Source organism: Chlamydotis macqueenii, chromosome 18, assembly GCF_036417535.1.
Source record: "Chlamydotis macqueenii isolate bChlMac1 chromosome 18, bChlMac1.mat, whole genome shotgun sequence".
Taxonomy (NCBI): domain Eukaryota; kingdom Metazoa; phylum Chordata; class Aves; order Otidiformes; family Otididae; genus Chlamydotis; species Chlamydotis macqueenii.
Genome location: NC_141573.1, coordinates 12,469,002 through 12,492,601, shown reverse-complemented (window position 1 = coordinate 12,492,601; position 23,600 = coordinate 12,469,002). Strand labels below are relative to the sequence as shown.

The window sequence follows — 23,600 nt, the reverse complement described above, 5'->3', positions numbered from 1 at the left end:
TGTCAATATTCAGCTTCTCCTCCAGAGCTCTAGAAGTCTTATACACGTGCTGGAGGTGATCCTCGGAGCCTGTCGTGGGCCCTACCTGTAGGAAGGGTACAAGGTAAGGGAAATAAGGAAGGCACTGTTTGAAGGAGCCTCCCACCAGCCCTCTGAGTCCCTGCAGATGAGAGAAACTGAAGCACAGCAGACCCCAGGTGTGTAAAGTACTGCAGAACAGGTCCTTGAAGCCTTCATGCCGTGGTCAGAGCTAATAAATAACACTTTCTCTATTAAAGGGCAAATGTAGAAGTGCCCCATTGAAAAATGAATACCTGTAGTGTCAATCTCAAAGTGCTCTGTGAAGGTCAACGAGCGTTGTTTTACCCGGGTAGCAAAGTCTGGGAATTGGGTTTCTTTGTACGGAGGGCTGTGCAGGCTCTTCGCCGTCTGGCCCTGGCTGCTCGTGCCGGGTTACGTGGTGGGCACAAAGTCAGTCAGACAGCAGAAGTGCTGCTGAAGCACATGTGTTTGGCAGAGTAGCTTGCAGCACTGATCCCTGTGTGATTTTTTTTTTTTTTAATTTTTTTTCCCCCCACAGCTTTCCAGCTGTGGACTCATGTGCAGCAGTGCGGAATTACCTTGTTTGTGTTATGTGCTCTGTGCTCCATGAGAAGTGAAAGTGAAAATCCAGTTGCTTTTTAAAGAAGGGAGAAGCCAGTGTTTGTCTTTCTCTGGGATCTGTCTGGCTCCTCCATCGCCTGTGCAGGGCTCGAAGAGGCGCTGAATGAACGGGGAGCTGGGAAGGCTGCTGGGGCGCACGGAGAAGGGAAGGGGCACGGAGGCTTCCTCGGATGCAAACAGCTTTTGAGGTACTGGCGCTGTATTCGTTAAGGTGTCCTGTCTTACAGCCAGTCTTTTCTCTTACAAATTGTTGCAGTTTCCTCTTTTTAAGTAGATGTTTCGAATCGGGCGCTAAGAAAGCCTGCGGCAGAAGGGAAATGAGTAGCACATTTCACATTTTCTCTGTAAGGAAGAATGTGTGTTACTTGTGCGCGTGATCTTGCCAAATAAACACCGTCACCTTTTACAGCCCTGACTGCAAACTCGCATGCCGTTCTGCGCAGCTTTCACCTTGCTCGTGTGAATGCAAAAACCCCGCAGCTTCATTGCGCGGTGCACTTATAGAAAAGTGTGAGTGACCACAGAAGCAACAGAATAAATCTTTTTACAACGTTTTCATCTTCACGTAATTCCCAAATAATTTTTTCCACATCTAATTACCCCCCCCCCCCCATAGCTCCTTAGCATCTTTTGCTAATATCTCCTTTTCCAAAATTGCCATCCTGTTGTATTTGCAAATAAAGGATCATTTGCCAGGAGGGTTGTGGTGGAAATCTTGGCAGCTCTCTTCCTTCGCAATGAGAAGTTGTCACCCATGCTGGAGCTGATTGTGTGTTATTTTCTCTGTGGCTACTGCTCTGCTTTATCATCTCCCATGACTTCATTTATTTATTTTAAATTGCAAAAGCTTGTTGAGTGATATTCAGCAGACCAAGGTGAAACCATTACTGAAAGTAAACCAAAAATTAGCTCTCACATAAATTCTACTCCTTTTCCAGCAAAGAACTTAGAGTAGAAAATAAAAATCTGTAGGATCTTCTGAAGTTCTTTGGTTTTTGTTTTGGTGCCTCTTTACTTCCTCCAACAGTATTTTCTTCAGAGGGAAGCACGTCTAAATCCCAAGGCAGCAGCCCTGCTCTCTGGCTGGGACATTGGGTGACCTCCCTGCCGCCGCTCTGCACTTGTCCCCATGGGGGTCCCCACTGCAGTGGCAGCCTCAGCTGAGCTGTGCTGGAGCAGGGGGTCCCTGAGCCTGAGGATGTGCACTGGAAAGGGAGGCAGCTGGTTTAAGTGTGCTGGAGGAGGAAAAAGCAGGTGTCTAACCAGAATATTCCAGCTCGTTGGCTTTTCACTTTGAGAGAGGACCTCTCCTCTGGTGGAAATGATGCTGTTGTGTTCATGACTGCCTTATGTTCTTGTCTTGGTGAACACTGGAGTTGTTTATTGTGTTGTGATTGCTATGACGTTATGGGAGAAGGAAAAGCAGGAGAGTTTCAGGTTGTGATTTTTACTCAAACAGTTCCTTTCAAAAACAAAACCAAAAGCCCTTGTTAGGGCTCTACAACTTTCCATTTCTGGGTAAATCCACTTCCTCCTGCCAGTGATCTCAGGTTGGCTTGTTTGTTGGGTCAGGTCTGACCTGGGGAAAGGCTCTTTAGCTGGGTGTGAATGATTGGTGCTTTGTGAAGGAGCTCCAGATCCTCTTGGTTGCTACTTTACTCATCTTCTACTTGCAGCTGGTCCTCTCTAAGGGCCTGACTTTGCTTTGTTACAGCTGTGTGGACAACTTCTGTAGCTCTGAAAAGTGGAGGTTTGTATTGCCTTGAAAAGAAAGGCAAGCAGGCAAAAAAACCTGATGAAAAAATATTTTTCTATTCAAAGAGCATGTTTCATTTTTGATGTAAGTGTTTTATTGTTGAAGTATGATGGCAGGTGGCCAAGACAGCTCTCGGAAACCTGCCAAAAAAGAGGATTGTAAGACCCAGTGGATGGGGGCAGAGATCTGGTGGACGTGTTCTGGCTCTTCAAAATTAAGAGAAGGTGGGGAGTGGGTGTAACTGGTTCGTAGGATTCCTATGCACAAACTTCACCCAGCATATGATATTTGAAAGCACAACAGTATTTATTGCTCTGTTATAGCCTTGCATAAGCAGTTACAGCTCCTAGCACAAGCAGTTACCAGCGTATTGTTTTCCCTTTGTGAGAGTCTCACCACCCCAACTAAGCTGGAGACACTGCCGAGCAGGAGGATGATGATCAGCGGGGTCAGAGCAGAGAAGGGAGGCAGGCGCAGCACCTTCAGGGCCTCCCCTGTTGTTCGTAGAGTGAGCGCTGGGTTCTTTCTCTCTCCCTCCGCTCCGAGCCGCCTCTGTTTATCCCCTCAGCAGATTCAGTGGCAGAGTACTGACCCGGTGTCGGTCCACGCGGGGCCAGCGCATGCAGCAAGGCTGCCAAGTACGTGTCCCGCTGGCTAACAGCGGTTCCCAGATAGCAGCAACATCCTACTCAATAACAGCCCTCCTGGCCCCCTCTCCAAGGTCACGTTCTCACAGCTGTGTGCAGCTTGTAATTTCCCACTGTGGCCCTACACGGACCAGCACTGAAATCCCTCACACAGTGGGAAGGAATGTCACCAGAGAGAAGAGGAAGGGAGATGTCCTTTGAGTAGAATGAGATGAGGCAAGAAGACTACAAAAGAGAAGAGAAGTCAGAATGAATGAGGACAGTCACTCAGGCTGAAAACTACTGGGGAAAAAAAAAACCCAAACAGTTATTGTCCTTAACCTCTGGGCAAATAACTGCCAGATGTGCTGCAGCTGGTCTGTGAGGACTACATCATGCTGCTGAACACACTCTGCGGAGGACAAGGAGGTGTATATACAGGCAGAAATCCAGGCTGGGCAGAGAATGGATCGAGAGCAGCCCTGAGAAGAGGGACTTGGTGGTGCTGGTGGACGAGAAGCTCAACATGAGCCAGCAATGCGCCCTTGTGCCCAGAAAGCCAACGGCATCCTGGGCTGCATCAAGAGAAGCGTGGCCAGCAGTCGAGGGAGGGGATTCTCCCCCTCTGCTCCGCTCTGGTGAGACCCCACCTGCAGCGCTGCGTCCAGCTCTGGAGCCCCCAACATCAGGAGGACGTGGAGCTGTTGGAGAGGGTCCAGAGGAGGCCACGCAGATGCTGAGAGGGCTGGAGCAGCTCTGCTGTGAGGCCAGGCTGGGAGAGCTGGGGCTGTTCAGCCTGGAGAAGAGGAGGCTCCGGGGAGACCTGAGAGCGGCTCCCAGTGCCTAAAGGGGGGTGCAGGAAAGATGGGGAGAAACTCTTCAGCAGGGCCTGGTGTGACAGGACATGGGTTTAAAATAGAGGGAGGCAGATTCAGACTGGACATAAGGAAGAAATTTTTTACTCTGAGGGTGGTGGAGCACTGTCCCAGGTTGCCCAGAGAGGTGGTGGATGCCCCATCCCTGGAAACATTCCAGGCCAGGTTGGCCGGGGCTCTGAGCAACCTGATGTGGTTGGAGATGTCCCTGCTCCTGGCAGGGGGTTGGACTGGGTGGGCTTTAATGCTCCCTTCCCACCCAAACCATTCTATGATAATACTCTGGAGGTATTTAAAAGACATGTAGATGTGGCACTTAGAGACATAGTTTAGTGGCAGTGTTAGGTTAAGGGTTGGACTTGATTTTAAGGGTCTCTTCTAGCCTAAATAATTCTGTGATTCTAAGGCTGACGGCAGTCCCTTGGCACTCTGCTCACCTGGAGAGGAGTGGAGGAAAGACATTGTTAGCTGGTGCTTTGCTAACAGGGTAAAGTGATGTGTGAAATAGTCCTGATTGATCTGTTTTTGAAAAAAACCCACGCACCCAAAATAAAAAATATAGGAACTATTTTTAGATGTATGGAAAGAGGATAAGAAAAGATGGTGTGCTCATTTGATGCTCTGAGTGGTGTTATACTTGGTGAGGCATGAAGAAATTCTTGCAAGATGGTATAGGTGAGAAGGAGCACTGTGCATAAAATGGAAGAATTGGTCCCTTGTGTGGTGTGAAGTGGGAGTGGAGGGATCACACCTTTGTGGGTGCACATGGAGCAGCTCCAGGACCTCTGCTCCATCCGGTATCTACTGGGCTTGGGCCCTGCGTGGGGTGTTGAGAATTTGGGCCACTGTGGAGGGGCCTCAAATTTTATTCCACACGAAATTTTGCAGATGGTCTCAAAGATTGCCTCCTGTCAGCAGCTGGAACGGGCTCCCTTGGCGAGTTGTGTTCCTCTTGTCTCATCTATTTCTGGGAATCGGACTGGGACTCTCAGCAGCTCTAGACTAGCACGGATCATGAGAGCCGTGTAATTGTGAACTTCCGCTGAAGAGTTAATGCATTTGGAAACTTCCTCAAGGCACTTCTCAGATAGTGACATACCAAAAAAAAAAAGTTGTTTTAATGAAAGCTCTGAAGGAAAAGCTCTGAAGGCCAAAGCAGTCTGTGTTTTCCAGAGCTAGACTAGTGAGAAAAGTTAGGTGAATTTTCCAGATTTTTTTTTTTCTCCTTTGGAAAGTGAAACTAAAACATATTTCACAAATTCATGACAGTTTCATTGAAATGATTGAAGCTGAATTTCTGACTAAACCTAAGGCATTTTTTGAAAAGAAATACTAATTTTTTTTTGTTTGTTTGTTTAATTTGAGCAGATGTTTTCCATCAAGTCTTCTAAATTAAAAAGATAATTCAATTTGACAGCAAATATTTCATCTTTGGTCAAGCAAAACACTCATTCAGCTCAAAACATCTTCCTTGTCTATTTTTTTGTGTGTTTTGGACGTGACAGTGAGTCAAGATGTTATTTGTTGCATGTACTGCAGAGTGATGTGTGCAGGGCCACTGCTTTGAGGATTCTGGAGGACCTGGGCATGGAGCCTCCTGCCCAACAGCCTGAGGAGGGATTTCCCTTTCCCTGCAGAAAGACCATGCGTCTTCTGCTGCTGTGATTGCCCAGAGATGGAAAGGAGTGAGAGTCTGGCATGTGAAAAGCCATCTCAGAGTGCAGTAGCAGCTGAGCAGTATGAATGTTTCTTCGCCTGTATTCCAGCTATCTTGGCTAGAAGCAGCTTTGTAGCACTTGGCTTGGAAGTTGTTTTCTTTTTGACTGGAGAAAGATAATAAGAAAGAGATAATGTATGCTGAATGCTGCATGTTGTGTGCAAACAGGGAGATGAGGGAGGGAGGAGCCTGGTGAGCCTGTCCTGGGATCGTGGAGGTTCGAGGAGAGAGCATCCAACACTGCTGGAGCTGAGCGCCCGGGGCAGCCCGATGGACTCTCCCCACTTCAAGCAGTTATGTGTCCTGCTTCTGACTGTTGCAGCTCCCCATCCAAGTGAGTCTTCTCATTTGATCTCATTGCTTTTCACTGCATGTCAGTAGCTAAAAACTTTGAAACTGATATTAGAAAGCTCAGTTGTGTCCAGTTAAAACTAAGACCACAAAACTACTAAGGTGAGAAAAGAAATTAAGAAGGCAAAGGTTGGTTCATTTGACCTGTTACAATTGCTGAACCTGGGAGGGGTGACTTTTTGGATCTGTCTGAAGCCAGATGGGGCAAGTCCCCTTCAAACGACTGGCTCTTTACCAGAGCAGTCGGAAAGAGTAAACCCCCTTTGTCAGCTCTCAGCCCTAGCATGCTCCGGCCAGGCTGCTGGTGTGTTTTGGCTTGGCTGTAAAGCTGTTGCCCGCAGGAATGCTGGACTGAATCAGTGGCGGTGACCTGGGACACTGCGTCCAGCTGCATGTAGTCTGGCAGCTCAGCTGTTAACTTCATTTGTCCTGGGGTTTGGGTGTCTGCTGGAGATATACCTGATAGGATTGTGCCAAGGAGTTTTGGAAGGAAAGAAAATAAGAATGGATGGCTCACCACCAAAACTCATCCCATTCTCTAACACTAAAAGTCTGGGGAGAGAACTGGTAGAAAATAATTTTTCTTTGTTTTCTCATTTAGATATTGCCCTGCCTAGTGGCTACCCTGCTGAGGGAACACAAGGCTCTTCCTTTGGCAAAATAAATGTGTCCGTCTACCACTGTAAAGGCTGTAAGAGCAACATATGTGAATCATCCAGTTACACAGGCTTTGAAAAAATTCTTGAAATACAAGAGGAGAAGGTGATACTTTCAAGTAAAATAATTCAGTTGGCGAACAATGAAACGCACATCATTATGTGCCTTCATCAAGAAAATACTTTTCCTGAAGGAATTTATGGCATCGTCTGGGAGAAAGCCACGGGAATAGGAGAATCATGTGGCATCGTGAATTCTGGAGGTATGCTCTACTGGGAGCCTGGCCATCAGTGTATGGAAAACGTGTTTCTGGTTATGCAACTGAACTGTTGTATATTTGGGCAGACAGTGAGGTTAAAGAGTAAATTAACTTGTCAAAATGAGTTTATTTTGTGAATAAGTGTTATTAAGTCGTTCACAAAAATAAATTAAATTCTGTTAAGTCAAACACTACTTAAAACTACCCTAGTAGAGATTCAGATAAATTTGTTATTCTGATCCTGAAGAGCCATTCTGTGCTGCTCTTCTCTACAATTCAGTAAATAACCAGGAAAGCCTTCCAGCTTTCTCATAATACTGTCAAACTCAGAGGGAAAAATGCCTGTCAGTACATGTAGCAAGTGGCTCCAAGAGGGCAAATCTTCATGATGGATCAAGTTGCAGTGGTGTAACTTAGTTCAACTCCATCCAAGTCAATGACATTTCACCAGCTAACATCCAACTGAATATATATTTGGCTTTGCCCTCCTGGCTGTGGATGATTCTCTGAGAGCAGCTTTCATCACCCCTCTTGTTAGACTTAGAGCAGCATTTCTAATCTTGTTGCTGACAAAAGAAAACAAGAAAAAATCCTCAACCTACATATGCTTTTGTTCAGCCTAACAATTTCTTGTGTATTTAATTTCTGACCACTGTAAACCATTTCTCTCCTGAATTTATGCTTACCGCTGCAAAATATCTACATGCTGTTACCACTGTGTAAAGCCTGAACGACACCGAAATGTCCATAGTGAAAACTGGAAATAGCTGTAGACATAGATGTCTGGAGGGGTTACCCTTGAGACGGCAACAGGTGGATGTGCTGAGTGTGGGATGTGTAGGTAGGAAGGAGTTTTCAAAATAATGGCGTTTACATTTCCCACTTCTTAGAAGAGGAATAAGTTATATAATGGCACAGCAGCATCCAGACTAGGCGGGAGATGCACACTGGGGTCTCTGAGATTTATACAGCTGCTGGTCTTGCTTGTTCCTCGTCTTTGGTTCATGTGGGTAAATGGAAGGTGCAAAATGTTGTCATAATTATTATTTGAATAGCATTTAAATGCAAAAAGGTAATAAGCTTTTTACAAATGTTTTGGTGTTCTTAATTACGCATGAAAACTTGTTTTACCTTCTTCAAATGTGAAGATTTCCATTACTGGTTCATAGAACAGTTCATCAGCTTTAGTGAGAAGAAAATCTAAATGATGACTGGTTGATTTGAACAGTTGGTGAATTAAATATGACTCTGGCAATCTCAATTTTTTTTTTTGGTACATGAAGGATCTACTTTTTTAACATATTAACCCCTTTAACCATTGACTGAAGATCTTATAAATGACACATTTATTAATAAAACTTTTATCTTTCAGCTTCCTCAGAAAATGTGAGGGGTAACATCACGAATACTTGCTGTGCAGCAGAGATAAACCTCTCAGTGACCAAACTCCCCCTGAAGTGCTACACTAAAATGCCAGATGAGAAAACTGGAAAATCAACGGCCGACATCACTGAGGAGGGAAATCCAGGTTAATCTCTTTGTGTGTTTGCTTGCCCTTTGCTTTGAGAGAGTTTTACCCATGCAGCCCAGATGTGAACAGAATTTTATATGGAGGGGGGTGCATGTACTGTACCTTCATACCTTGGACCCACACATGCTGTAGCCAGCCAAGCTCAGACTTTCCCCTAGCCAGCGCAAGTGCCAAGTCCTGGAAATATATAGGTACAGGTTCCATAACTGTAGCTATATAGCTGTAGACACGGGGATGCTGAGAGAAGGCAGTACGTAATGGGTGGGCAACAAGTCTCCAAGAATTCCACTTCCCAGTACATTATAAATGAGACTTTACCTCCAGTCTAAGAGGAGTGTTTGTCACACACAGTTATTTTTATATCCACTTTTTTTTTCACTGTAGACATCCCTGTCATCTTCCTTAGGTTGTGGACAAACAAGACTGTCTTTGCTTGAGTCAAGTAAGGGCTATTTATCCTTTTCTGGGAGAGTCCTCAGTAGGGGTATGGCTCTTCACTTTTTGCTGTGTTGTTTGGGACTTTTTGAGATTTTTCTTCGGTAATTTTTGAATTTGTGCTAGACGATTCTATTATTTCTCTTCCAAATTGGACCAGTATCAAAATAACCTTTCTAGATCTTTGTATGTTTAAATTCCTGTGCATTGAGGTATTTAAAAAATGGTCAAAGTGGATTTCCTTAGTGGCCTTTGAACCCTTCATTAAGGATATATTACCTATCGGAATGTCTTGTCCTTACCAGATCCTTGTTTCTGAAATGTACACTATTCAGACACCATGATCCTGCTCTCAAAAACATTCTTCCAGCTTTTATTTTCTGCTTACTGCATGTCTAGTTCTAGCAGAAAAACTGGCTAAAAATAGTAAGGTCACTAGAAGACTTTCTAGAACTATTGACAGTCTTCCATTTTCAGGATAAAAGGTCTCTCGCCTCTTGTTGTGGTTATTTCAGATGAGATAGATATTCAAAGGAATCTGTTGTGGTGGAGAGTCCAGGATTAGCTTCAAACACTGATAGTCATTTTTTTGGTTACAGGTATCTTCATCAAGATATCCTAAACCAGAGGCTACTCTCTCGTTCATCAGTTCCCTCTCTCATTATCAGCTTTTGCAGGGTACATTGCAGAAGCACAAGGCACAATTCTTCCTAGCTGGTGCTTGTGAGGCGGGTTTATTTCTTGGCACACCTGTTTGATTCACTTGGACTCTTTAATTTTCTACTCTGCAGATAATCCTCAATTTTTGATCAGCAAAAAGAGCAGCCTTGGCTTCCTGATCCCACTACTGATGTTGGTGGTCTGTGTAGTAGTGCTGACCATGTATTATGTTCGACGGAAACAAAATGGTCAAGGTACGGTCTGACAAAACGTTATATTTCCTATGGGTAACATGCCTTACAGGCTGTGCTGGTAGTCGAAAAAGCGTACAGGGTTTTGTTTCTGGATCTCATTTCCATAATGCGGTTTGTGAGGTGGCTAAGTAATAGGCTGGGCTAACAGCTCATATGAACTCCACCTCTGCATTTCGTGCCATGGCATTGTCCCTAGTCAGCTTTTTATTTTTTATTATGAAAAATAAGCACAGAATAAATTTCCTCGCTGCTACAGTGGTACAGCCAAGTACTGTGCAATCCCACACTCAGTGGGATCCAGTTCCTTGGAATAGTCCAGGCTGTAAGACTGCAGAGACATATCCCAGCCCAGGAGACTGCTGAACAACCGCCGCAGAGGTGGATGGTCCCCACTCACAGCTCTGCCCACTAAAAAGCAAGTTTTAATTTAAGAAAGAATATTTTCCTAAATACATCCAAGGAGGAAGTTTGTTTTGCAAACTAATATACATGGAAAGGGCTGGGATAGACTTATGGAATAAATAGGGAGCCATGTATATAAAATCTTCTGGAAATATCGCTTCCTTGGTATCGCTCTCTGCAATTCCCTCCTCCTTGACAGCCCGGTGCAGTGTTCTTAAAGTCTGATAATATTAAGCCACCTCTTAACTTCAGAAATAGTTGTACTACAACAGAATATAGAACTTTGAGTGGAACTGTGCTGTCACGTGGCAGAGTATCACACCTGCCATGTGTGGTGGGGATTTGTGGACAAAACACTCTCTAGAATGGAGAGAAATAGCTGTCTTGAGAAGATGATTCATCTCACCTTAAAGTGGTTCTGAGATGAAACAGATGAATTACCATGCGAAGCTGCCAGTTTCTCTCTGGTAACTCTGAAGGAGACCCATGTTAACAAGCAGAGATGTTTGAACACCTACAGTTAGATAAAACACAAAGCTGCCTCTGAAAAATGAGCTGCACAAGTGGTTGCAAAACTCAGTAGAAACAGCACAACAGTAGTCTCACTGCAGCTGTGTAATTAAGACACATTCATAGATATATTGGTGTGAGAAGTAAAAAAAATCCCCATCAGTGGCTCTCCTGAGGTCCTGCCCTGTGGTGTACTGCTCGGGGATGGTTTGGGTCTGTCCTGGAGCCCCTCTACAGCAAAGGCTGATGGGCCACAGCAGCCAGGGCAGCGTTTCCACAAAGGCGCCATGAGCTGGATGGGCAGTGAAGCTGTAATCCTTTCACCTTTCAGAGCAAGAGTAGTCCAGTAGCAGATGGGACATCATAGCTGCCCTGAGGACTTCACGCTCCAGATCTCCAAGCCTCAGTACAAGCAGTTGGATTATAATTCTAATTTGAAGCAATCTGTGCCTTTTGTGGCCTCACAGATATTTTTCTTTCAATTCTGCAACTGTTAGAAAAACCAGAGGAGCTCCTGACATGGAAAACCTCACACCTCTTTGGAAAAAAAATCTATAAATGAGAAAACCAGGCCTCTATGCCAGCGGCATATTCCTCAGCGATGATGCACAGCGCTCAGCTGAAGAAACAGCACTCATTTTATACGAGACCTTGTGGTAGTTTTCACAGATGTACCTTCACCAAATCCATGTGTTCACTGAGGACTGTGATTGCCACAGTCATCCAGCTCCAGGTGCTCACGAGCAACATGAGAAGCTCCGTGGATCTCCCATCCTCTCCTGGTTCTTCGCTGAGGACAGCAGTCATTGCAAGATGTGGGGCTGGCTCAGCAGCACAGGTTTAAACTGGCTGAATTCTTTCAACAGTTTTCATGATTAAAACTATCAGTTCATCTGAAACTCTTCAGAGAACAGTATGTGTGCTCAGGAAGGATGTGCTGAACCCTGAGGCAGATGCTCTCTGCATGTCTTCCATTTTGTAATGCAATAGCACAGCCATAGTTCTTTTTTTTTTAAACTCCCAGGTGGTCTCTAGATCCAGAAAAGCACTTTGTATGGGTGAGTGCTTTGTTAAGTTAGAGGGGTTTGGCCTTTTGAGCAGACATTTGATTCTGCATCCATCTGTGGGTTGAGGGCATCTCCTCTGCGTGCTTGCTGCTGTGCAAGGGTGGACGAGAGGGCTCTATCCAGCTCCCTTCGAAATGGCATTGCGCCACTTCCCAGGATGAACAGAGGTATTATATCAATCTCCCTGACAAACTAGGTCATAAAACTGGCAATCTTAGTGTGGGACACAGTAACTGCAGTGGACAGGAAAGCATATTAATGTACCTGCTCTGTTTCCTTACTGGAAAAGACTGCAACATTTCTGCATCTGAAGACAGGTTTGGGTATCCTGCATGTCAACAGTCTGTGACTGCAGCACTTCAGGGATCCCCAGCTGATAGTTTGCAGGTGGCACGTCAAATGATTTATCATTCATACTTGATTTGAAGAAATCCTCCAAAGTTTGCATTAGATGTAAAGTAATATCAGGCTTTGGAGCAAAAATCAGTCATCAGCAGCACAATTGCAAAAGTGGATCCATTAAACGGGATGAATATTTGCTGAATCATTTTTGTATGGTTGAATTACCTGTAAACATGTAGCTGAAACTTTCAGCAGGAAATATCAAAGGGTGTATGATGCTGTGGGACTTGTGAAATTTGCTACAATCAAATCTAAAGGGAAAAGTCCATCATGAAAGACAGCCAAAAATGTTATTAAATTATTTTAGAAATACAGAAAAGCCTCTGAGCTTACATTTGGCTCTTGTTTGGCATAGGAGACTAGTGCTGTTATGGCATTATTATTATTTTTTTTTCTTTATTTTGTTTTTCTTCCCCCTCCCCAGTGAGGGCTTTACACTCATGGAGATCTAAGACAGCTGTTTCTCTCAGCTGATATGTTGAATTTTGTCTTTTCCATTTTAATGTGGTGGAATGCAGTCAAAACTTCGTTAAGGGATGGCAATCCCCAGCGATTCAAAGGCTTTTAGGTATTTACTGAGTATCTCATTTTGACTGGTCCCGTTGTGAACTTTGTTATATCATGATGAATGTTGTAATATGTTTATTCACTAAGCCAAAGCTAAGGTTACCTGTAAAGAGTCCAGACTGTGCAAGGATTTAGGGGAGAAGGAAAAAGACTTTTCCTTTTCCTACACTGCCTTAGCACAATTGCAGTTCCTGGTTTGTTTTTTTTTTTTCCCAGAACGGGACGTCTGTAAGCTTTAAATAGAGTAGAGCATTGTTTGAAAGGAGAGAGGAAGACGTTTGTTTGGGATAAAAGCCATCTATTTTTGAGGCAATAAAATGTCTGCTGCTATAGCCTGGGAACAGAGCACTTGGATCGGGCATGGACCTTTTGCTCTTTGACCCCACTGGTGTTGCTTTTGGTTCTCTTTCTCTGTTAGAAGTCACTGCTGTGGGCGCCTTTGAGGAAGCGCCACATGCTCCAGTTTGTGCAATCAAGCTGGATGCTGTGCTCCTGGAGACTCCCAGGGATGTACCCGTTGTTTTCCTACACCTACAAAAATACTGTCTTAAAACTGAAAGCCATGGCAGTTCACACAAGTGTGGTCTTTTAATGAGAAAAACAAATGTATCTATGTATATGTGTGGAGAAATCTGTGTGTATAGCGTTCAAATCAATGTCTGGCACTGTGTTTTCGGTATAAAAGCTTCACTTTGCTCCTCCTGAGTTATGTTGTGGTGGTAGATGCCAATCAGCTGACATCTCAGGAAAAACTAATAAATAGCTTTGGAAATCTACAGTATTTAATCTAAGCAACTGGATTGTGTTTATTTGCAATATACAAATAGAGGCAAATATTTCTTTATGAACTAGAAAATGACCAAAGATACTAAGCAGTCTGAATCACCAGATGCCATAATTTGAGAGCTCTCATTTCATTTTAATGATTTTTTTTTTCATTTTGTGTTATTGTACTCATCACAATAAAACATCAACTTAAAAAGTGGCTATTTGTTAGGTGACCCTGGGTTGATCATATTGTTATTTGGTATGTTCATCTCCTTAACCATCACAGAATTCCCAAGCTTATAATCCAGTAGCGTTGTCATGATTCACTTCTTAAACATTGCAAAAGCACAGGCAGGGAATAAGAGATCTCTCCTGGCATCTCCTTTTGTATCCAGCAGCGAGCCTTTGGGGGGCTAAGTGGAAGCTCATTTCACAACCTGCCTGAGCTCCACTTTCTTTACAATAATTGATGGAATTTCTAAGCTTTCAAGCATTGAGGAAACTCTTTGGGAGCACCCCCTCTCCCTGTGTATTCACACAGAGATCAGTGCCTGCAAGAAGAGTTTTTCATCAAGCCAGGGAGGGAGCAGGAGCTACATGTGAATTGTAGCTGAGATTCCCTTTAGCTGGTGGTGAGCAGCTCTTGTGTACCACAGCCTCTACACAATGTCATACTAAATGTGAAGCCAGGAGGCAGGTGAGAGGAACATACCATGCTGTTGCTTGGAATTATGCACATTATCATGGCCAAGATGCAGATCAAACCTGCAGTTTTGGCAGCAGGCTTTGTATAATAAATTAAGGTTTACCTGAAGTAATGGAGCATCTCTCATCCACTTGCTCCTCACAAAGCCAAGACTTTTGCATTTGCAGCCACCAACCAGGCAGCCTGCTGAGCCTGTGGGAACGCTCACAGACTGAATTGATTGTACCGAGCGCCTACGTTTCCACTAAGGCCACAACAGGAAGATAATTGCCTGACTTTGGCACTGTAAAGAGCAACTGTGAGCCTACCTTTTCTCAGCTGACTGTAAAGCAAAGGTAGGTGCTTACCACAGAGACTATTTCTAATTCTGCCCTCGAGGTTGGGGGTTGTTCAGTAGTAGGAAACCATGGGCGTTGCAAGTGTGAAGTCAAAACGAAGATACACCTCTCAAAGAAATCTCTTTTCTCCCTCTGTCAAATTCTTTGTTACACTAAGGCAAAAGAAGTAAGCTGGTAACTTCTGTTAGTAGACAACTGATGTAGCTGGAAGAAAACAGGCCAACTTGTGGCATACAACCCTTTCTTCAGGTCTTTAATTCATAAAGAACAACTCCAAAGACCTTTGAAAATGCTGTGGATATCAAATCTCCCAGCTGCATGTCTTTTTCTTCTGCTTCTCCCGTGCTTCCCTGGCCAGAATGGTACGTACAACATAGATGCTCTTACATTTCACGTATCAATATTTTCTTTCCTTTCTCTTTTTCTCCCTTAGTCTATTGTCTCAAACGGGTTCCTAGCAAGTTCACCATTAACAAAATCAGATGCAACTTTGATAAACATTCTCTGAAATGACAGAATGGGTTTTTAGAAAAAAAAAAAAAAAAGAAAAATTATTGTGCTCAGAACTTTTCTACACAGAAATCACACTCTGTAGAAAGAGTGTCAGTTGTCTTCTGCGTAATTCAACATGAACTGTATCTGTATCTTTAAGGCTGACATGAATATGAAAAATGAAATTGAATATTGATATTTACTAGGGATATAATTATTGAAAGTGTAATAAAACCTTACTCTAAATACCTATTGCTGAATATTGTTGTAGCTATTGAGAGTAAAAGCTGGAGGCACACTTGAAGAAAAGTGTGAATCTCTGAGGAAAGAGATGTCTCCGAACAGTCAGCCCTTTATTCCCCCATGACCATTGGCAATAACTAGAAAGGATGGTGACTTGAGAAAAAAATATTTTCCATAAATTGGAGAATGGAAAAATATTTTCCGTAACTTGATATATCTAAAAGGAAGATGCAGTGAAGCTGGTAGGAGTATTTATTTTGAGTGTTTTTGTGATTCTTCAGTTAGTGGCTGTTACGGAGTCAATACTGATTTCTGCAAATATAGTTTAACTCTTGAACTTCTATCCTGATCTTTTGGAGAAAACAATTGATGGGCTGTGGCTGCTTCTCATTAGCTGCTTGAGTTCTTAGAACACATAAGTGTGGGTTAGCTTAGAAATACTGATTTTAGGCTGATGCCAATGAATTTCCTGGGCTTTCCTTCCCTGCTTCTAGAGGCTGAGTGCTCTGTGCTTCTCCATCTTCTTTCTATACTATGTTTGTCCTAGATATGCAATACTCTATACTGAATTTTTCTTCCCTTGCTTGTAATGTGATTTATTTTAGGTGTTCCCCATTTTATACCTCTATTCCTTGCTACTCATTACATAAGTACTTACTGTTCAGTTTCTTTTCACTTTGAGTTTGGCAGAGAACTCAGAGGGTCTCATTATATATTTTTATGCCTTTGTTTCCTAGTATAGGCTGCAGTTACACCACTGCAGTTCTCTTCTGAAGAGGCTACATTATCCATTTTCTTGATATTGCTAAAACCTCCTTTTTAAAAAAGTCTGTATTCTTTTTTTTTTCCATTCTCTGCCATTTTTTTGATCCCTTTGAATTCCAGATTTCGATCCTCAACCAGCTCCAATTATGGGGCTGAGTTCCATGAAGCTTGTGTTTTGAGAACTAATAGGAATATGCAGGGCAGACTGAACTTTTTGTATGAGTGACAGAAGCCACTTTTTTTGCCAAGGCCTTTTAAGCTTTGGGGAGGCGTTGAATTGCACAGGTCAATGGGAATAAAAGGCACCATAGGTTTCAGGACAGCCAAGAGATGATTTATGCAGGATAGCAAGACTAAGGTCCAATCTTACAGAGCTGTTCTGTTGATGGAGTGGTGATTTTTGAAAACTATTTTGATAACAGATCAAGAACTCTGATATTATAATTTCAATTGCATTTCTTATTTTTAGGTGAAGAAAATGAACAGTCAACAGACATTATCAGTGTTTGGGAAGGAGACTCCATCAGCATAACTTGCTCAATTAAAAGTTCAGAACATGAACTGGGAATGTACTTGACAGCTACCATACGGCTGGTCAATGTGATATATGTTTCCAAGCAGAATACTTCATATATCCTTCCTGCTTTGGCTAATCGCATCAACTATTCAGAGAAAGGAGGGGATCTCAGGATAACCCTGCACAATGTACGGGAATCTGATTCCAATATCTACCTGTGCACTAAGTTTGTTAAACACAAAGGCCATCACGCAAAGCTGAATGGGACGACAACCATAGTATTGGTGAAAGGTACTGCAATTCCCCCTTTCATGTCATGAATTAATAAATACTGATATGTATTTTAAATCAAAGGCTGGAAGAAAGCACGATGGGAGGGAGAGTCTGACAGGGCTTTACTCATGTCTGCTCCGGTGATGAACTGATTTGAAGGAAGGTGTGGGACTGTTCCCTGAAAAGATGAAGAAAACACGTTAGATAGAACAGTACCAAGAAAACCCCTGGTACATCGCTTCATGACTAACTTAATTCTAGCTACAGCTTTTCACATGATTCACAGGATGCTGCAGCAGTTTGGAAACAGTGAGGGCTCTTTCCAAAACAGTCAAATCTTTATCAATAACTAGCAACGCAATGAGCCTCTTTTTGTAGTGGTTTTTGCAAATCTCTCTCTCTTTTTTTTTTCCTATTTAATCTTAAATGACAAATTGATAATAATTGGGAAACGGATGCTAGGCAGGGTTTGCAAGTTGGGCATCAGTGGATAAAGTGATGTGGGGTTTTTTTCTCTTAACAAACAGTTGATGAACAGGCAGAGTTGCTCCTTTTGGCAGTCATTTCTGTTTATGGGAAGAATAATTTTTCTGTCTTTTTTTTTTTTTTTTATAAGAAGATGGTTGAGTTCACAATATTCTTTGGCAGCTTATTCCTCTATGTACCTACCCTTCTGATGAGACCATCTAACCTGAAACATCTTTACCAAAAATTACAGTTTTCTTCCTTTCCTGTCCCCAAGGCATGCAAAACCTCATTGATAGCTGGGTCAGTAATGGTCATTTATAGCTACGAAGACTTATCATGTCTTTTCTTAGGCTTCTCTTTTCAAACTTCTTTACTGTCTTTTCTCAAATGAATTCCATCTTGTTATGTACGTTTCTCCAAATTATTTTATTAAATTACCTTATAACTCCGACTCTGATCCTCTTCTCTGAAATGCTTGCAGCCTTCCCAGGATTATCTTTTGTACAAATGTGAAAAGCTCTGTCTTCATTCCCTCATTCATGTTAATGATAATATCAAAAGGAACAGGGCCTGTTCTCAGAGGAGCTCAGTGAAATGTCTTCCCAGCTGGACAGCAAGCAGGTAATAACTACTTTTTGAAGACCATTTCCAACACTGATGGCACCTGCGTTGTGTGATTTCCTGCAGACCAATAGTTCCCAGATCTTTCCATGGCTTAATCTCGCTTGAGAAAGCAAGCAATGATCCATGTCTCAAGGACAAACTGATGAAGCTGTATTCCTTTAGAAGAGTTCAGTATATGTATTTTTTTGGCAGGTGGAGCCAGATAAACCTGTTTGGTCAGTCCTGCTTTCTGATCCTGGGGCAGGAAAACGTGCCAGGGTGTACTGACATGTATCTTTCTTCTCAAGGCGCCCATAAAGTTAGCCTTTTCAAAAAATCATTTAATCTAAATTTCTATGATCTATTCTTTCTGTCTTTGACGTCTGCATTTGCTTTCCAGTGAAAATGCACTGTCTTAAGTATGTGGCAGCCATTAATCTCTCTTGTTTTTAGGAAAAACCAATGGTGTGGTTGAACAGTCACCACTCTATGCGAACCCTCAGCAGGGTCAGTCTGTCACCATCACCTGTGCATTGAAAGGCTCACATGGAGATGATGGGATCTTCTTGCTCAAGACTCACGTGCAACCAGAGAGAGTGTTACATGTTTCAAGTCAGAATGCTTCAACTATTTCTCCTGCGTTTGCTAACCGCTTGGAGTATTCCAAGGAAGAAAAGAGAATAGTGATAACTCTACATAACCTACAGAAAAACGACAGTGGTATATATGTTTGTGCTGGGGTGGTGAAAAATGCCACTTTCCTCTCTGCGAACAGAAATGGCACCATGATGCTGGTTAAAGGTACAATCCTCTTGCTTGTTTAATCATAAATAACTATAGGCATATGCTAAAACAAAAGGTGGGCTAAAAGCTTGCAGACCTTCAGTCAGGACAGGTAGAGCACTAATCCACGGCTAGACTTCTGTTGTCTGGGAAAGTTTGGAGAGGGTAGTCAGCTGCCTCTGCACTGTGTTGTACTGGGGCACAGACACAGGCACCGTGTTTCCACCTGCCTTGTGCAACCAGAGGGGAATTCTAAAAGAGAAAACTTTAAAAAAAAAAAAAAAAAAAAGGTCAAAAATCAGACAACAAACACTTCAGTGCATCTCTGAGTAATCTGAGAGTTTTAGGAAATCAATCAGTACTTTTAGCATCAGTTCTTTGACCTTAATGTGACATAAATGTTTTTTAGAAACCATTCCCTATAGTCTTTGTGTTTAAAAATAGGCAACGATGGGGAGTGCAGAACAAGTCCTCAGGCGTTCACTTAAAGCACTACAGATAGTAACAGACATGATCTCACACACCGTTATTATACACAGCACACCATGAGCATATGTTCCAAAGACAGTTTTTTGGGTTTTTTTTCCTGCAGGATGATGTTGTAACGATTTGCTAAGATGAAGAAAAAAACCTGCGATAGAGTGCTTGATTTTGATCTTAGCAGTGCAATTTAGCCCTGTGCATCAGGCTTTGATGAGATCTTTGGGTAATTAAGGTTTACACAGGCCTTAAGAGTTTCAAAGGATCCATCTGCAGTCTGCAAAGAAGACTGGTTTCGTTCTGTTCCGCTAGCCATAACTGGTGCAACAACCCAGTGACCTGAGCTGGGGAAAATGACAGCTGCACATGGAAGCAGCAGGGTGATTACCAGATGCTGTGTTGCTCAGATATGGATGCATTGAGGTTTTAGAGAACAGAAACTCCTTCAGCTAGCACCCTTCTGCTTGGTGTATGTACTTCAGATCGCAGCAGCCACCTGTTTCCATCTGTGCTGCTTACAGCCTGATAAACCGAGCCGTTATACGAAGCCCTCTGTATTGCTGTAGGACAGCAGTAGAACTTTTTCTGTTCCATTATGAGCATGTAGTCCTACTTCTGACCAGTGGTATGGAAGCTATCGCCCTTGCAGAGTGCTCCTCGCTGACCCTTTGCGTGCCACCCGCGGCCATCACCAGCCTCCAGAAGAGCACAGGGAATGCCAGTGAGAGTGAGAATACTCACGGGATGGCCAATGGGGCTGCGTGGCACACTCTTGATAGCTGATTTCCTTCTGACCAGTAAATAATTTTTTTCATAATAAAAATAGAATTCTACCTCTTCATGTTAATAATAATAATGATATCATTTCACATGCAGAAGTGGAGGAAGATTGCAGGAATAGTTCCTGGGGCATCTATGCTCTTACCACCGTGGCAGTGCTACTGTTTGCCGCGCTGGTCTGCTGCGCCTTCCGCTGTGTCAATGTAAGTATGCGGTCACTGTGCCAAAGCTGCCTTTGAGATTATTTGTAAACAGTGACTGAGTCAGGCAAGCATTTGATAAACCTAAGGAATTACGGCTTTTTGTTGTCTCCTCTTTGCCCTCGTTTAATGTCTCGCAGTTGTAAACTCTTGGCAGCGAAGACTGTCTTCTGATGTTTCTGGAACTCTTAGTAAATGAGATATTGTTTGTTTTATGATAACAAACCTCAAGGAAGCCTCGCAGCCAACAACACAGCCATGCATTGCATGTATTTTCTGAACAGAGCACCTCACTATTCTGTCTTGGTTCTTTTTTTTTTGTTGTTGCTGTTTTTTGTCAATTGGGAATGGAGCTGTATACACTAATCTTGTAATAAATGTAAGAGAATGTTTGGAGGGGGACGCAAGGACAACAAAACATCATGAAATAGCCTAACGTCTGAAAGTAGCTGTAGGACAATTTTGTCCTGGCCTAGAAAAAAAAGATGACCAATAAATTTTTCCTTTATTGGGATTATTTACATTCAGTGCTCAGAAACTATTTGTCTCTGATAGATCCTTCTGCTCCATACAGATTACTCAAAATTAACAATGTATGGTTCACAGGCCAGGCTCTCTCCACATATGGCTTCAGTACTGCTGAAAACTGGCAGTATAACACCATTCTGGCAAAACCAGGCAGCCCCTGTGGGAACCGGTCCCTTGTGTTATCAGTAACAAACTAAGGATAAGCATCATTTATGTTGGGGCCACAGTTACATCCAACTCGAAAGAGCTTTCAGTGAAATTACATCAGACTGACAATAGAAAGTTAAACAAATAGGTTAAATAAGTTAAATAATAGGACAATTTCCACCTAATCTTCTTAGACCTAATTGGGTTATGAGAGGAATTTTAAAAACATTTCCACTTCAAACAGATGGACGTAAATTGACTCCTGCTTTGGCCGAGGTCTTTCCAAGCTCTGTTCTGAACGATTATTTGCTTTGCTTTGCAGATAAAGAAATATTTCATGAAAAAAGCCCCAACTACCATATATGAAGATATGTCTTACAGTTCTATACGTAAGACCTTGAGCAAAGACAACAGTTAATTGTCAACTAAGCTTCTGCCAGCTGGGACCGTGCATAGCTCAACCAGTCCTTTGCAGGTCTCTGAGAGCTGCCTTAGCAACCTGATGCAGTAGCTGAGCTGAAAATACGGTCATCCACCTTCTTCAGTGGAAAGAAAAAACCTGCTTAATTTCCAAAGCTGTTTCTGCTTTTTTGATCACTTGTGAAATATCTTTTTTTTTTCTTATTGTATAGAAAATATAGAGAAATGCAAGTCCCCAGCCCGTGTGGTAGCAGTGTAGTGTGGAAAGTAGTATTCTTGGACTATACATTTGGCTAGATGCAAAGTATGGGCTCATTTCTTTGATAGATAAATAACACTTTCAGAGAAGGTGGGATAGATTGAAAGGTCTGGTTCTGAACTTCTGTAAGTGCTCAGAAAGACTGCATCAGGCATATTTAATAATATGCAATAGATCTGTATGTGCTTGCATGTTCTCTTATGAATCCTCGTGGGTCTGCCTAAGAGCTCAGGTAGATAAAGCTCCTCAATAGTTCCAACAAAGAAATCTCTTCTGAAGAGGATTCAGAAACTTTGTGGCAGGCTGCATTACAAGTGAAGTGCTAGATATGTATGGGCTTACCTATTCAAAGACCATAATGGTCCCACAAAAATGCAACCAAGTCTAGATGTTAAATTCCTGCCTTTGACAGAGATGCTGGCATGACTGGTGTGCGTATGGACGTGGCTGACATGCAAAATAACTCAACTGGGGGCGTGATGGCTTTGTCGGCCAGCAGGAATATTTGTGACATGCCGGTGTTGTCTCAGACTCCAGATGTCTACATAGGAGAATGCTTTTCTCCGAGTCAACAACTCTACACTGTACAGTACAAGGTGAGCTAATGTGGGATAAAGCCTGCATTCCAGTCAGGGCAGGAGTGAGTCTGATCCAAAATCACTCTTAATGAGGGAGAAAAACTCACATCAGTCAAGTAGAAAATAAATTTGGTTTAGTAATGGCTTAGAAGAGGTTGCTATGATGAACTTAACCCTCCCCTAGCTAAAGAAGGGCTTCAGCTTCCTCTAGAGGTGTTTTGGTTTTGCAGAGCTGGGTCTGCTGTGGAAAGTCAGCAATCCTGCATACTCAGAGGATTATCAGCTGGCCCTGTTACGAGGCAGGACTGATGGGGCCGGCTGTGGTTTCTGGGGACAGGCTGAGACTAGAACTTTTCTTTACTGATGTATTTGTTTAGTTTTTTAAGGGATTAGGCCCAGGTCTCAGCTTGCCGAGCCAAGCCTGCCACTTGGGAGAGGCCGTTTCCCCGCACACGTCGCTGGCGAAATGCTGTGCGCCAGCCTTGGGTGGCTGGTGGAGGGGTGGGCTTACCCGCTGAGCAGAGAGGTGCCTGTTGATTGCAGGCCCTGCAATCTTCACATGGCTGTACCTGGATAAAATGATGTTTGTGATCCAGTCTTTGTACAGTTGCTCGATATTTTTATACATGTATTAAAGGCTATTTCATGAATCTTGTAAATGCATGCTAGTTATGGAACGGGCTGTTTCTTTTACCGCTTTGTTGCTGTTATTTTTTAAATAAAGTGATTCAAAGGCTTTGTGCAAAATGCAGTATGACTTGCTCCTAACAGCACCTCAATAGACAACACAATAGCTATTTTCCACTTTATTTACATAATCTACATGTGGGTGTTTTGTTTTTTTTTTGTTTGTTTTAAACCTAATCACTGAAGAAAATATCAAAGAACGCTTCAAATGATGTATATAGAATCATAGTCACCGGATGGTTTGGGTGGGAATGGACTGTTAAAGCCCATCCAGTCTAAGCCCCCTGCAAGGAGCAGGAATATCTTCAACCAGATCAGGACTGGCTAAGATAAAATTCCTGAAGAATGGGAATACTCAAATGGAGATGAGTAAGAAGCAGGCGACGCAGGTGAAGCTTGGCCCATCCTTCAAATAGCACCTTGCTGTCACAAGGATTGTCACAAGGACTGTGAGCCATGGGGCTCACCAAATCTGGAGCAGGAGACGGCACCTCACCACTGTTGCAGCTGTCTAACGTCCCCATCAGCATGGCCCCAGTGGGGCCCATGTCCCTTCGTTGGGGTCCCACATCCCCTCATGCACTTGCAGCAGGCCCTGTTGCCGTGGTAATGGGAGGCCCTGTCGCAGCCATGGCATGGGCAGGCCACAGACTGGGTGCCCTGGGAGCATCACCAGCCCCGCTGCTCCCCTGGCTGTGTAGGGCTTCCCCCCAGGAGATCCCTGGAGAGGAGGACAATGCCACCTGGGGTCGGGTGGGAGTCCCTGGCTCTGAAGAGACTGGACCAGAGCAGACCCTGAGGGATGATTTGCAGCCTCTTGTTAAGATGCATCT

General features: G+C 43.2%; 2 protein-coding genes across 3 annotated transcripts; both read left to right on the top strand.

Annotated features, from left to right (window-relative positions):
- The first annotated feature begins 621 nt into the window (after nucleotides 1-621).
- On the top strand, nucleotides 622-12,175 carry LOC147598515 (uncharacterized). Of its 2 annotated transcripts, none has more exons than XM_086762391.1 (6): nucleotides 622-851; nucleotides 5,806-5,971; nucleotides 6,590-6,907; nucleotides 8,277-8,432; nucleotides 9,662-9,784; nucleotides 11,194-12,175. In XM_086762391.1, the coding sequence occupies exons 1-6, from the start codon at nucleotides 834-836 to the stop codon at nucleotides 11,256-11,258; spliced, it is 846 nt and encodes a 281-aa protein (XP_086618517.1). In that variant the 5' UTR covers nucleotides 622-833; the 3' UTR covers nucleotides 11,259-12,175. The 2 variants fall into 2 exon arrangements, with proteins under 2 accessions (XP_086618517.1, XP_086618518.1); XM_086762392.1 differs by having other exon boundaries at nucleotides 624-851; nucleotides 11,028-12,175.
- Nucleotides 12,176-14,638: 2,463 nt separating this feature from the next.
- CD7 (CD7 molecule) lies at nucleotides 14,639-22,798 on the top strand. Its single transcript, XM_010120463.2, has 5 exons — nucleotides 14,639-14,906; nucleotides 16,514-16,852; nucleotides 18,359-18,706; nucleotides 20,045-20,151; nucleotides 21,146-22,798. The coding sequence occupies exons 1-5, from the start codon at nucleotides 14,834-14,836 to the stop codon at nucleotides 21,239-21,241; spliced, it is 963 nt and encodes a 320-aa protein (XP_010118765.2). The 5' UTR covers nucleotides 14,639-14,833; the 3' UTR covers nucleotides 21,242-22,798.
- The last annotated feature ends 802 nt before the right edge of the window (nucleotides 22,799-23,600 follow it).

What these genes read in the sequence shown, in the direction of transcription:
- LOC147598515 (XM_086762391.1), top strand. An exon ending in TGTTGCAGCTCCCCATCCAA is followed by an intron (nt 5,972 to 6,589) that starts GTGAGTCTTCTC and finishes TTTCTCATTTAG; the next exon opens with ATATTGCCCTGCCTAGTGGC. An exon ending in CACTGAGGAGGGAAATCCAG is followed by an intron (nt 8,433 to 9,661) that starts GTTAATCTCTTT and finishes TCTACTCTGCAG; the next exon opens with ATAATCCTCAATTTTTGATC.
- CD7 (XM_010120463.2), top strand. Translation starts at nt 14,834, where the DNA reads ATGCTGTGGATATCAAATCTCCCAGCTGCATGTCTTTTTCTTCTGCTT. An exon ending in GTGCTTCCCTGGCCAGAATG is followed by an intron (nt 14,907 to 16,513) that starts GTACGTACAACA and finishes TCTTATTTTTAG; the next exon opens with GTGAAGAAAATGAACAGTCA. An exon ending in CACCATGATGCTGGTTAAAG is followed by an intron (nt 18,707 to 20,044) that starts GTACAATCCTCT and finishes TTTCACATGCAG; the next exon opens with AAGTGGAGGAAGATTGCAGG.